Source organism: Verticillium nonalfalfae (genome assembly GCF_003724135.2).
Source record: "Verticillium nonalfalfae strain VnAa140/NRRL 66861 chromosome Unknown scaffold_27, whole genome shotgun sequence".
Classification (NCBI taxonomy): domain Eukaryota; kingdom Fungi; phylum Ascomycota; class Sordariomycetes; order Glomerellales; family Plectosphaerellaceae; genus Verticillium; species Verticillium nonalfalfae.
Window position 1 is genome coordinate 127,532 of NW_021167252.1, and position 12,337 is coordinate 139,868.

At 54.2% G+C, this 12,337-nt stretch overlaps 4 protein-coding genes across 4 annotated transcripts; 2 read left to right on the forward strand and 2 right to left on the reverse strand.

Annotated features, from left to right (window-relative positions):
• Nucleotides 1-371: 371 nt before the first annotated feature.
• SPT3_2 (Transcription initiation protein spt3) lies at nt 372-1,838 on the reverse strand (the record flags this gene model as incomplete). The annotated part of the gene is made up of 3 exons (XM_028638875.1): nt 372-377; nt 433-1,263; nt 1,317-1,838. 3 exons carry the CDS (start codon nt 1,836-1,838, stop codon nt 372-374), a joined length of 1,359 nt encoding a protein of 452 aa, XP_028496598.1.
• Nucleotides 1,839-3,299: 1,461 nt separating this feature from the next.
• Nucleotides 3,300-4,670, forward strand: D7B24_004710 (uncharacterized protein; the record flags this gene model as incomplete). The annotated part of the gene is made up of 1 exon (XM_028638876.1): nt 3,300-4,670. The coding sequence occupies one exon, from the start codon at nt 3,300-3,302 to the stop codon at nt 4,668-4,670; it is 1,371 nt and encodes a 456-aa protein (XP_028496599.1).
• Nucleotides 4,671-4,806: 136 nt separating this feature from the next.
• On the reverse strand, nt 4,807-6,778 carry D7B24_004711 (uncharacterized protein; the record flags this gene model as incomplete). Its single annotated transcript, XM_028638877.1, has 10 exons — nt 4,807-5,557; nt 5,602-5,702; nt 5,770-5,829; nt 5,889-6,050; nt 6,100-6,120; nt 6,172-6,261; nt 6,344-6,418; nt 6,489-6,565; nt 6,614-6,653; nt 6,710-6,778. The coding sequence occupies 10 exons, from the start codon at nt 6,776-6,778 to the stop codon at nt 4,807-4,809; spliced, it is 1,446 nt and encodes a 481-aa protein (XP_028496600.1).
• A 3,457-nt stretch (nt 6,779-10,235) lies between these two features.
• On the forward strand, nt 10,236-10,610 carry RPS28A_1 (40S ribosomal protein S28; the record flags this gene model as incomplete). Its single annotated transcript, XM_028638878.1, has 3 exons — nt 10,236-10,296; nt 10,395-10,478; nt 10,549-10,610. The coding sequence occupies 3 exons, from the start codon at nt 10,236-10,238 to the stop codon at nt 10,608-10,610; spliced, it is 207 nt and encodes a 68-aa protein (XP_028496601.1).
• Between the last annotated feature and the right edge of the window lie 1,727 nt (nt 10,611-12,337).

Sequence of the window (12,337 nt, forward strand, 5' to 3'; positions counted from 1 at the left end):
CGACTGTAGGCAGAGAGACCTGAGGAGAGCAGTAGCCTTACCTGTGGCTTGGCTCAAAATAGAAACTGGACTAGTTAGACGCCCAAACTCGATGAGTCTAGAGATGAACTTGTTCAAGTGAAACCGTTGCATCGCGACTCGATCCCTGGAGCATATCCCAAATCAAGCATAAATAGAATGGTGCAAGTTGCTTTCCCCATCCAAAGTCGCACAAGCCTAGCCTGACCTCTCATCGAGCAACCACCACCTTCATCAGCCAACGTTGAACGAATAACGCTAATCCCTATACAAGGGCCGTGGGTATCTCCCCTCTGTACAAACCAGACTGAACCAAGCCCAAACGCCCGAACCAAACCGGTCCGCCACTGTCTTCAGATCTGCAAATGGTCAGTCAACGTGGGTCACCAAGGTTGAACAGATTGGCCAACTCACAATGTTGAGAGTGGTGTGTATCGGCAGCCTTGAGCCGTTGAGCATGGCCCTGATCTTCTTGGGCCGCTGCTGAAGCCGTCGGAACGCCTCCTGGACGTGTCGCGGCTCAATGGGCGTCTTTCCCTCGCTGGGCGGATCAAAGAGACCTTGCTGCGCCTTGCGCTTCTTCGATGCGCCCTCGCCGTCGACTCCGCCGCCGCCACCGCTCTGCGCCTTGACGAGATCCTCCTGCTCCTTGACCTTGAGCGCTCCCTCCGTGAGCGTCTGCACCATCTCAAACGTCAGAAAGCCGAGAATGTCTACAATATCGTCCGACGGCTTGCTATCCGTCACGATGCCGAAGCCGGCCCACTCGCGAAACCGCTTGCCCTTGCGGTATGTGAACGACGCCTGTCGATACTCGGACCATGTAACGTACTCTTCCTTTGTCATGGCTTTCGTGCGTTCATCAGCCTTACGCAGGCGCTGAAGAGTGATAAAGTTCATCTCTTCCTCTTCCTCGTCTTCCTCGTCGTCACGCTCGGGTACGTCGACAGGGTAGAACGATGACGGCTCCCAGGGAAGTCCGACCTTGGCCTTCTTGTTCTTCTTTGCGGCATCATCCACCGGGCCGCCGGCTGCAACGCCGCCGACGGGATCTTCGCCGGCGCCGAGGTCGGCGTCTCCACCCTTGTCGTCGGAGTCCTTGACGTTCTTGCGAACGTCTTTCCACGAGAGGAAGGTACGGAGACGAGAGACTTTTGCGGTGTCGTGGCGGATCTGGAAGATCAAGTCGTTGATATTGATAGACCGAGATCCACGGCGGGCCGCCTGGTCAGTGCATTGTTTGAGCTGGGACAGTTAATGTTGAACCTTGAACCTGCTGCGTGTTAATGATGACTTACTAGCTCGACGACTTGCTCACGCACGATGCCCTCTATTATATTTGTTGTCTCGACAGAAGGCTCAGCAGTCTCGCCAGAGACGTACATCATCTGTTGGAATACGTCAGTAAGCCGCACTCGGAAATCCTCAGCCGTTTCTTCATCAAACAAGAACGAGTCGTCAGACGAGAAAGAAATGTCGTTCAAGTGGATTCGCATGTCATGATAGACCAGTGTAAGCTCCTGAGGCTCTGTGCTCAAGTCGCTAGGTGGAGGGCCGTCTGTTGACACCGCGACGTTGTCGATTGACTGGAAGCCAGAGTGGAAGCAAGCGCCGACCGTATCGTCAAATGCTGTCTGGAACAATTCGCCTGCTCCGTGCTGCACCTGACTACGTGCCAGGGCCAGAGTCCTGGCATCACGAGGGCGACCTTTGCGCTTCCCTCTTGAGGATCCAGGCCGCGGATTGGGGTGGTTCGGGCCAGGCCTAGGCGTCGCGTCTGCGGGTAAGTCGATCAGGCCTTGGTTGGATATGCCACTCATGGTGACTGTCGGACTTCTGCGAGGAAATTCTATGATCCTTCAATGAGAGTACAACCCTTCAACCGTTTTTAACACTCGTTTGTGGAGCGAAGAGTTGGTTCTAGAGGTGTTTAAAGAAGACGTCGTTGAAATGGATCAGCGTCCAGGTCAGCGTGGGCTGACGAGGGGCTGTCCCCGGTTAGGGACGTGAGAATTTTGACGGCCAATGTCCAAGATATCCGCTTGGCCTGGTGACAAGCCACCGGAAAGTGGTAGTTGTTGGTGTTGTTGGTGTTAGTCGGCGTTGTCGAGCTGACGGCATGCGTATCCCTGTTCGGCATGGCCATTTTGAATGGTAGGCCCCCCGAGTGTGAAGTCAACAGCGGCAGGTGCTTCGAATAGGCGTCGATGAATGGTTTAGGCAGCGACAAATATCCGACCTGAATACTGTTGCTCGACTTTCGACGTGACTTGTGAAGGGCCTTCTCGTGACAAGCATCCTCTATTTGGCAGTCCAACTCACAACAAACCGCTTCGTTGCCGCAGCAGTGATTGGGCCACATATCGACGTTGGCATTTCTCACTATACCACCTCTTGATCCTGGCATGTCATGGATCACCTAGTGATACCGGGGAGGACACAAGGACAGAGTCGAAGCAAGCGGCCAGACACACTGCGCTGAGTGATCTCCTGATCAACCCACTAACGGCACGACGCGCATTCGAAGGCTCACTCCCAATGCCTCCAGGGAACATAGTACAGGCGCATTTGCGGTGGTACAGAATTGACGAACAGGGTGCGTGGGGTGCCTACCTGACTGATCTCCTGGCGATACTTGAACGCCTTGTCATTTCTAGTGTCGCCCATCGCGACGGTGGATGAGAACGACCGCGTGGGGCCACCTAAGGGATACTTTGATATCAATAACACAAGCGGTCTATGAAGCCACAAAGAGCGAGCCCTCGATATATGTAATTTGTAATGGATGGATGATAAGACAGAAGCAATGGATGCACAAGGTCCAAGATACATGGTGTTCATCCATGTCGTTGGGAATGCCCCACACCACAAGTGGCGGCTAAACTGTGGCTTTTCCCGACACACCACTCTGGCACACTCGATATGTTGCTAAAGACACACCCATGGCCTCCTGATATATCCACCCTCTCAAAATCATCGCCTGAATCTTCAACTCATCAACACTGCTGTTCACGTCGGCAACTGTACGCCAGCCCGGGAAGCTGTGTTTTCTCTGGTCAAATGAAATGATTTTGGGATGTCAGCCGTTGTTTATTGCGTTGTCTAGGCCGCCAGCTCCATACCCACGGCAGCAGTAATCCCAGTCACGCCATCAAATCGTCAACTACCTACTTCTCTTAGGGATCTGCCTGCCTGGCCCATGTCCTTGCCAGTGTCGGCAAGGCGAGTACGTCAAACGCATTTTTTGACCTTGCACTCCTGAAATCTCGCATCCAATCACCATGGAATCTTCAAGCGCCCATCGGAAACGCAAGAGAACCGCCAGCTTGCCCTCATCCCCTAACAGCAGCCCTCCTGTCGTCACCCGCCTCCCAGACGCTATCATCAACCCCCTCAGTCACACTCCCGGCAATCTGAAGCAACTACTGGCCGCCGGTCTCACCGAAAATGATCGACTGCCATCACTTCTGCAGCCTGGATTTCCTCATCGTCCGTATCGCGACACCAGGAGACGACAAAAGCCTCGCCGGTGGAAAGCCCCCTCCACCGCCCCTGTTGCCGATACAGACACAGACGCAGAGGATTCCCGCGCCGAGACCGATTTCGAGACAGAAGCCGAATCAGGGCACGAATCGTCCCTCCCCAAACCCCAGTCGTATGCAGCGGAGCGGGCCGCTCTTCAGCCCTTGGCTCGCTCTATCGCCGTCTTCCTCGCCCGTGGCGACATCCTCGCCGCCAAGCGCGCCTTTGGCCTTCTCATGCGCTCTCATGTCTCTGGAAAGCCGGTCGATATTCGGCGCAATCATTACTGGGAACTTGGTGCTGAGATCCTCATGCGCGAGCCTGTGTCGGAGGAGAACGCGGCTTGGGCGCCGACGGACGACAGTGACATGTCCCGAGAGCGGCGCCGCAAGAAGCAGCAGCACCGTTATCCGATCTCCAATGTGCCGCAGGTCAAGGAATACTTTCAGGGCCTCATTCGGAATTACCCCCACCATCTCGGCGCGAGAAAGGCAGCTTCGGCCCTGCAGTTCTGGCCGGCGCAGGTCAGCTACGAGATCAGCCAGATGCACGCCCAACACACCGCTGCACTGGACGACCTAGGTGCCGACGCGGAGAGATGGGAGACGGACCCGGATATGGACATGTACAATGAGGAGGCTGGCGATGAATTCGACTCGGAAGACAGAGACCCATTCCACCCGGACGACAGTTCCAGAGGCAGGCCTCGCGGGCTCGATGCGTTGGTGGACGCCCGCGAAAAGCGAATGCGCCAGGCGCGAGACGAGATCCGTGCCAAGACCCTTGACGGGATGCGCGATCTCGCCTCGCGCATGGACAAGTTACTGGACAGTCTGCCGTTCTCGCGAAGCCCCGAGCTGCAGCGGCTGCGCGGGATCGTCTCGCTGTACATCGCCGACCTGCTTGTGCCGGCGGACTGCCCTCGTCCGGAAGACCGGCAAGAAGCCGAAGCCAAAAAGTTGGCTGAAGGCGAGATAGCCATGAAGTTCTTCCGCACAATGGAGCAGCTAGGCGGAAAGCTCGACCACGCGATGCACGGAGCCCTCGACATGGACCGCGAAGGTAGCGAGGGCTCCACCAGGCCGACCTTTGCATCGCTACCGATTCGGGATCACAGGGTTGGTGGGTAGTTTTCGCAGCCTGCAAGATCACCATCCCAGCGCCATCGAAGGCGGATATCACAAAAGGACGTTGCACACAATGAAGAGAAATAAGTATTCGAGACTCCGGGATGAACACTCTCAAACCCTCTTGCTACGGCAAGCCTCACGCCGGCGCCCACCGCTGCAGGATGAGGCCGAGGTTGATGCTACCAACGACCACACACCACTCGCCACTGGGACTCCATGCCGCGTACCGTCCAACAAACCCCTTGACGCCGATCGACTCGACACGATGGGCCTGCAGCGGTGTGTGCGGGTCGCCGGCATTGTACTTTCCGTCCCACGACTGCAGCGTCTCCTTGCTGTACAACTCGGCCATGCCAGGGATGAGCTCGATACCTTTGGGTGGCGCGTCGGCAGCCTTACGCTCGCGAACCGTAAGCTCAGGCTTCTGTTTACCCTCCGGTCTGGCGCGATGCACAATGGGTGTCAGCCAGGCCGGGCGTTCGGGCATGAGGGCTCGGTCGCCGTTGGCGCGTATGAGTCCTCGAGTCCAGTCGTGGTAGCTCGTGATGCGGGCCAGGTCCCAGAAGAATATCTTGCTATTAGCATTGCAGAACGCGAGCACTGGGTGGTGGCCGGGCATATGGTGGAGCTTGAAGCGCATGAAGAACATGTTACCAGATCCGGGCGTGAAGAAGGTGAGGAGGCGGGTGTACTGGGAATGGGAGGCGTGCTGGTCAGGCGAGTCTTTGGTGAAGGCGGACCGCGTCAGCATCTCAGGGTTTATGGTAGTAGGGGCCGACTCAGGAGGAGGCGGTGGGTCGTTGGAAGAGAAGCCTTCGATACGCCAGAGTGCAATGATATCGTCATGGCAGGCACGAGAGAGGATCCAGTCGCCGAAGAAGGCGACGCTGCAAGGTCAGCTTTGGTTTCTTCCGTGCTGGGGTCGACATACCAGTCGACGACACCGCTATGGACTTCATTCGTGGAGAAGTGAGGATAGTGGACTTCTAAAGGTTGCTGGATGGTTCCCGTAGGAAGATCTGGCAGCGTCCACTGATAGGTTGTCAGCACACAGTTCAAAGAGGCCGTAAAGGCCTAGCGGTAGCCGTTGCAAACTTACTAGATTCACAATCTGATCATGCCCCGCGGAGAGCATGTAACGTCCGCTGTCGTGGAACGCCTAGCACCGTGCTTGTCAGTGGGTTGGCCTACATACAAACAAGACTTCGGCGCTCATACCAGAGTCAGCAAACTCCATTGATGACCTTCGCCACCCAGGATACAGCGGCATGGCATGTCCTTATGGTCGGGGTCTAAACTCCAGATGCGGATGGTCGTGTCATCTGAAGCAGTTGCAATGACGAGAGGGTTGATCGGCGAAGTGACCATGTCGTTGATATCCTGTGACAGTGAGATCCTGTCTTGACTCCATGGCCTAAAGGGTACTCACGCCTCCATGGCCAACTAGAACCTGTTTGAAGTGAGCTTTGAATCGTCGAATGCTCTCAAGGAAGCAACTCACGTTGACGAGCGTGCCCTCGGTGACATCGTAAATCTTGATTTTGGCATCCTCACCACTGAGGCACAGGTATGGCTTGCCTGTCTCCTTGTCCTGCGACCAAGTGCAGGTGTAATTTCGAGAATCAGCCTGTCGAGTCAGTGGAGGGAGGGCCCATGGATTCACGGGCACGCACATCGTCATCGCGAATGACCTTGATGATGGTATATGGTTGGGTGTCGTCGTTGGCCGTCAACCGGCACAGAAGAACCTGCTCACTGTTCAGCACATGACACCACCCGGGTCCATCGCGAAAAAAAGAGACTTCAGGTTGCACTCACGTGCTTCTTGCTGACAGCGGCGAATACTGGATCTGCGTCGACTGGCTGATACGGGCAAAACTGGACAGCAAAGTATTCTATCTCTGGTCAGCACAACAAGATGAACAGGGAGGACCATGAACAACCTGGTACGTTGTCCTCTTGCGAGAGGAATCGCGTGTCATCCTAATCCGCATTGTTAGAAGTTGTACATTATTGGTCTCTTCCTCGCCCCTGCATACTTCTGGCGTGAATGAGACGCGTAATTTTGGAAGGTCGTAGGGGTGGGTTTCTGGGGTAGAGGCAGGCATCGTTTCGACTTATTGCCATGACGAGTTCAGAAGGAAAGACATGCACGCTCGAGCGATGAGACGTGATGTTTGTTACGACGTCGCCGAGGCTGCGAGATCGTTCGCCTTGGGTGCCTAATGGTTCTCGTGGAGCCCCCAGATGCCAGTCCCGGCGTCCTGGTGTTGAGAGGCGACTGAAAGGTCAATATCGCTGGTCAGTGCACCATGCTGTAGCTTGCAGGCGCAGCAACGACCTAAGCCCACTGTAACTGGGAGAGGTACAAAGCCTGAGGGGTTGATCGTGCGCCGACGCACCTACCAGCAAACCACATCACGTGCCTTCGCGACTTCATTCCAGACAACGTCTTCAACCTCAACCCGTTCGTCATGGACAGGCCTCCCGGGTCTACATCGTGGCCTGCGTTCTCTACCTTGCAGAATAATGTCTTCTTTCAGATGTATAGTAACTTCCGTAATGGGGCGGTGGAAAAGCACTCGATTAGAGCACTGAAGCAGAGCCATGGGCTCTTTCAAACAGCAGTCTTCGCCACTCCTTCGTCCGCGAAGTCAATAACTTCACCCCCTGTGCATGATGTCTGACCGTAGTTCATCCTCCACACTTACATCGCTACTGGCTTGGTACTTCATGCACCTCAATATCCTTGCCATTATGGTATAAGGCCGGGTGACCACCGGCGAACCACCACTCTAGAATGCCAGACAGCAGAACACCCTTCCAACCAATACTGTTGGTTTCGCATGGTGCTTGCGATGAGACCGCAGTGATGATAGGTATTCCTCGAGAAACCCGGGCATAGCGAAGGAAGAGTGTATTTCTTTCACTTAAGGGAACCCATTCAGCTGCCCAATCTGGCCGAAACTGTCCAACACATTCGCGATGCCCGTTCGTGTAGCTTACCATCATCCCGGTGACACGAACGAAGAGCGCGGTGCGTTGGACGCAAGGCTGGATTGCAGATACTTCATCCAAAGAGCATGCTGTTCGCGTCCATGCGTGAAAAAGTGGCTTGCGGCAGTGCACGCCGAGGGCAATTGGAAGCTCCGGGGCTTCATAGTGATTGGCTTCTTTGTGTTGAGCTGTTGGTTCAAGGGCGATGTATTCGAGACCTGCGTGCACGCCTGGGTTGTCCCACCAATTGAAGTAAACCCTGGTCATGTTGCGTGGCATCTTGAAGACCTCGTCGGCTTGTGTGGCATAAGCACCGAACACTGTGTTACGCCCTTTATTAGTGGTAAACTGGAATCATATCAGCAAGTATCTTTTGCAGCTGGTCTCTGGACATGCCATACCGTAAGGCCAGTGCGTACCATCCGAAACTCGCCATCATGGTCGAGCTGTCGCGAGATATGCGTAATGTGCTCTCCCACGTCTAGTGGCATGTACATCCAGTGCAGACGTCGATAAGGCATATCATCGCAGAGGTTCACATGCGGTTTCTCGTCTCGCTTGTGGACAGCGATATCGTAAACCTCAAAGCCGGTGCATGTTACCAGGTAGCCAGCAGCATCAGGGTGGTTGCATTCAAAAAACTTCATGCGACGGCGACTTGGCCAAGGGGTCGGACTCTCGAGAGTCACAATCGAGACCAGTCCAGGAGAGGATGCCAAAGGAGCTTGCCAGAGCAGTTGCCCGAGGGGGTCACGTAGTGCTTGCTCCGATGGGCCTTCGACCTGTCTCACCTTGAGACCCTGTGTATTGTTTCGTATCAATCAACGGAGCCAACGTAAACAACAAGGGGAAAGCCTTGACATCATGTGACTCACATCGCCCTGAATATGAATGGTCGCGAAAGTGTTAACATCAGTAAGCTTTCGCCACCAGACTCCCGGAACCAAGTTTTGGTTGTCACACCAGATCTTGCGATCTGTTGATGCAAGAAAAACGATTCGGCGTATGCCCAAATGATCTTGAGCTATATATATATCGGTATGGAGTGGTTTTGACAATATACTCGATGGCATGTAAAGGCATGTCTGTGTGCCAGAATTGATAGTCGGTGCTGCATGGAGCAGATCACGAACGTAAATATTCCCGTCGATCTTGAGATATGATGCGTATATTGGTCGTTGTAGGTCGAGCTCGTGATCTATGACCTTCGGATAAACACGTTCAAGTTCTTGCGTCGTGATAGCGGCGCAATAGCGGGTCATGTACCCAGCAATCAAACGCCAAATCTCGGGTGGAAGCTTCGGCGCTATATCAGATCGACACAGATTTGCGGCAAGGGCGTTCTGGATATAGTGAGAGCGACGCCTCTGCTCAATTTGCGGCGGCAAGAAGGCATGTTTACTGGCGGCGAAGCACGAGCAACTAGTATCGGAGCGCATTAAGGGGCGACAATCGAGATGGAGGCAAAATGTGGTCGAATGTTCATCACAGATGCCGCACTGAACCGATCCGAATCTGAGGTGGAATTCAATATCTTTCTCCTTGTCAAGACAATGTTGGCCTCGATTTTCAAACTCGAATGTGCACGACACTGCGTCAGCAGCAGGGTCAAGCGCTACGGGAGAGGCAACATTAGCAAGTCTTGAACCGTCGATAGGTCTGGGGGTCGATGCTTGCCGAAACATATCTTCTCGCCCTCTATTAAATCATAATGGCATAATCGACAACAGCGTTCCAGAACGCACCATCTTGCATGTGGGGGCCAGGAATCCTCCGACGACCCTTCCTCTGACATTGTGGCCCACGTCGCCGAAGAGGCGTGTCAGCCGCTGAGAGCGAAACTCTGGGCATGTTGCTTCAGGTGCCTAAGGTGATAAGGCCGCTAGCCGCTCTGGTCTTCAGCCTTGTCGGATGACATAAGCGCGGGCCTGCCAGTATGATTATGTCACCTTACCACGTGCAGAACACTACTGAAGCTGGACGGCCAATGACCCGAGCACACGAGGTAAGGTACCCAAGCTACCTAGGTAAGGTAGGTATATGTAGGCATCACGACAAAGTTAAATGAAAGGCTGTCAGCTTATGAGACAACAAGACAGTGACAGGCCAGAATTACTCAGTGTCATAATATTTGGCCGCCACGCAGGACCACATCAGACAGCTAGAGAGCCAGGAAGCATAAGCCGGACAGATGATCAGCCTGCTCACAGTTTTGATGGAATCCTTGTCGAAGTTTGACAGAAGGGCACCTCTCGATGAGATCGAGTCCAATCAATTTTGAGGAAACAACGCCAATTTCACAGGGATTACTGCTCAATACTAGTACTTGTCTTGACTCAAGCACTACCTAGTTTGCGAAGAGTTTATATAGCATGCGGATGGGGGCAGTCTCTCTACATTACTTCTGCCCATCTGAATGTGGTTTTAGCTGGACTCTGTCTAGGCTTACCTAAGCTACTGTTCCGTCACACCCAGGCCAAGTTCACTGAACACCACTCAGTAGTCCGCTGATATCACTAGAATACCGCTCCTCGCCCGCCGAAGCACAATTCCTCCATAACTTGCGCAATGGACTCCTCCAAGGTTCCCGTCAAGCTCGTCAAGGTCACTCGTGTCCTTGGCCGAACCGGTATGTGCCCTTGAGCAGGCGTCAAAGGACTCGACAAACCCCACGACGAAACTGCGACCAAAAGGGAAAAAAAAACTCCAGGCTGACCCGGGCGCCAGGCTCTCGTGGTGGTGTCACACAGGTTCGCGTCGAGTTCATGGACGATCAAACCCGTTCCATCATTCGCAACGTCAAAGGTCCCGGTACGCAGCCCCTCAAGCCTCCATCCTGTCTATCGCCGCCACCCCCAGCTATGCTAACATGCTCATCTAGTCCGTGAGGACGACATCCTCTGCCTCCTCGAGTCCGAGCGCGAGGCCAGGCGCCTGCGTTAAACCAAAAGATCGTTTATGCTCGCACAAAATCACGAAGACGAGGAGTGAAAAGAAAAGGGATAAGAGCGGACAGTTTGTCCAACGCAGCCATGAGGATACGGCGTGTACGTTGTACGGTTACGAATCGGGAGGGGGCAAGAAAAGCATTGAGGCTCATGGAACAGCCTTTGGGGCGTTGGGACAGGACCATTTTCAAAAGTTTGCTTTGGAGACTAGCCTCGGCGCGCACAATCTCGCATCTCGCATGGAGGAGATCAGGAAATCACAAGTCATCTAGCCTTGGCATTACAAAGTCGGATCCAAATATGTTTGACCGGAGTTGGGTCGATGTGCCTCCGTGCTGTTGCGGTGATGAACACTCGCAGTCCTGGCACAATAGTCATGGCCCAATCCAAGGACCCCATCCTGGCTTTGTGCTTGAGCCAAGCTTGGGGCTAGGTGCCCTCAGAATGCCTTTCCATCTACGAAGAATGTATCTTTTTCAAGGTATCATTTGAAGGCAAAGTCGACGAGGAAGATGCCATGGACCACGCAGAACATCCACCGGAATTCGAACCGCGAGGCGCACGAGAAGCTTCGACTCTCAAGACGAGGCGCAGATGATCGCCCTTGGCCGCCAAGCATCATCCTCGCCAGACGAAACAGGGAGAAAGCTCACCAGCTTTATGAAAGTCGCTTCTCAAGACCAGATCTCCATCTTCGCTGCACAATCTTCACAGAGAGAGGCGAATGGCCAATGATGGGTTGAAGAAGAAGCAGGAGTACGCAGGCGCCTCGTCACCTCCATCTCGAGCATTTCATGCCGTAGCTTTACCGCTTCAATCGATTATGAAGAAAGATGTCACATGCCAGAGATCATAGATCATGGGCAATTGTGGGTAAGGCACCTGTGGGCTGAGTGTCCCCTCGTTCTGCATGGATGTAGTAGTCTCATGCACTCTGATCAGATAAATACGCGGTTTTGGAGTTGTCAAACACCTCTGGCTGCCGTGGAACATTCGCCAAGCGTTTGAGCATGTCGTCCTATCCCGAAGTTCCGCTACTGAGCAGGCACAGCTCGCGATCGGAGACCGAGTCGTGTGGCACAATAATCGCATTCATCAGTTCCGTCACGCCCCCTGGCCACATGAGTATCAAGAGATGTCACCTACTGGGGATCGACATGACTGAACGATGCAAGCTTGAGCCTCGGTGTTGATGCTGGTAGGGGCAGGTGAGGCGACTGGAGGACCCAACCAAGTCACACTGGTCCTCGATATGGTGGACGAGGTGGTTGCCCGGAGTAGCCTCGTGCTGGAAAGCCTGTACATGACATATCGCTGACTGACTCTTTTGCGATACTGTACACGCATGTATGGAGGTTTAGTTCTGAGTCACGAAGGAGGCGGACTTGGGCGCGACACGCGTTGAATCGAGATGCAAGCATTCTATTGATACCCAAGGCTCGGTCTCATCCATGTAGGGACGGCAGGCACGCACCTCGCCTCGTAGTTTGTGGTTCCTGATACCTTTTCCCCGCTGGGCGATGGATGGCCGGTTGTCGCGTGTGGATTCATGGGATGACGTGAACCCCCCCACCTGTACGGTACTTCAGACTCGAGTGGAATAGACGAAGCGTCAACAGGCTTGGCGGGTTGACGCTTGTCTCTGCTTTACGCCGGAGACGCACTTGTGCGGCAGAATACTGGAACATGATCCTCTTCCGATGAATAAGCCAGGTTGTTTGC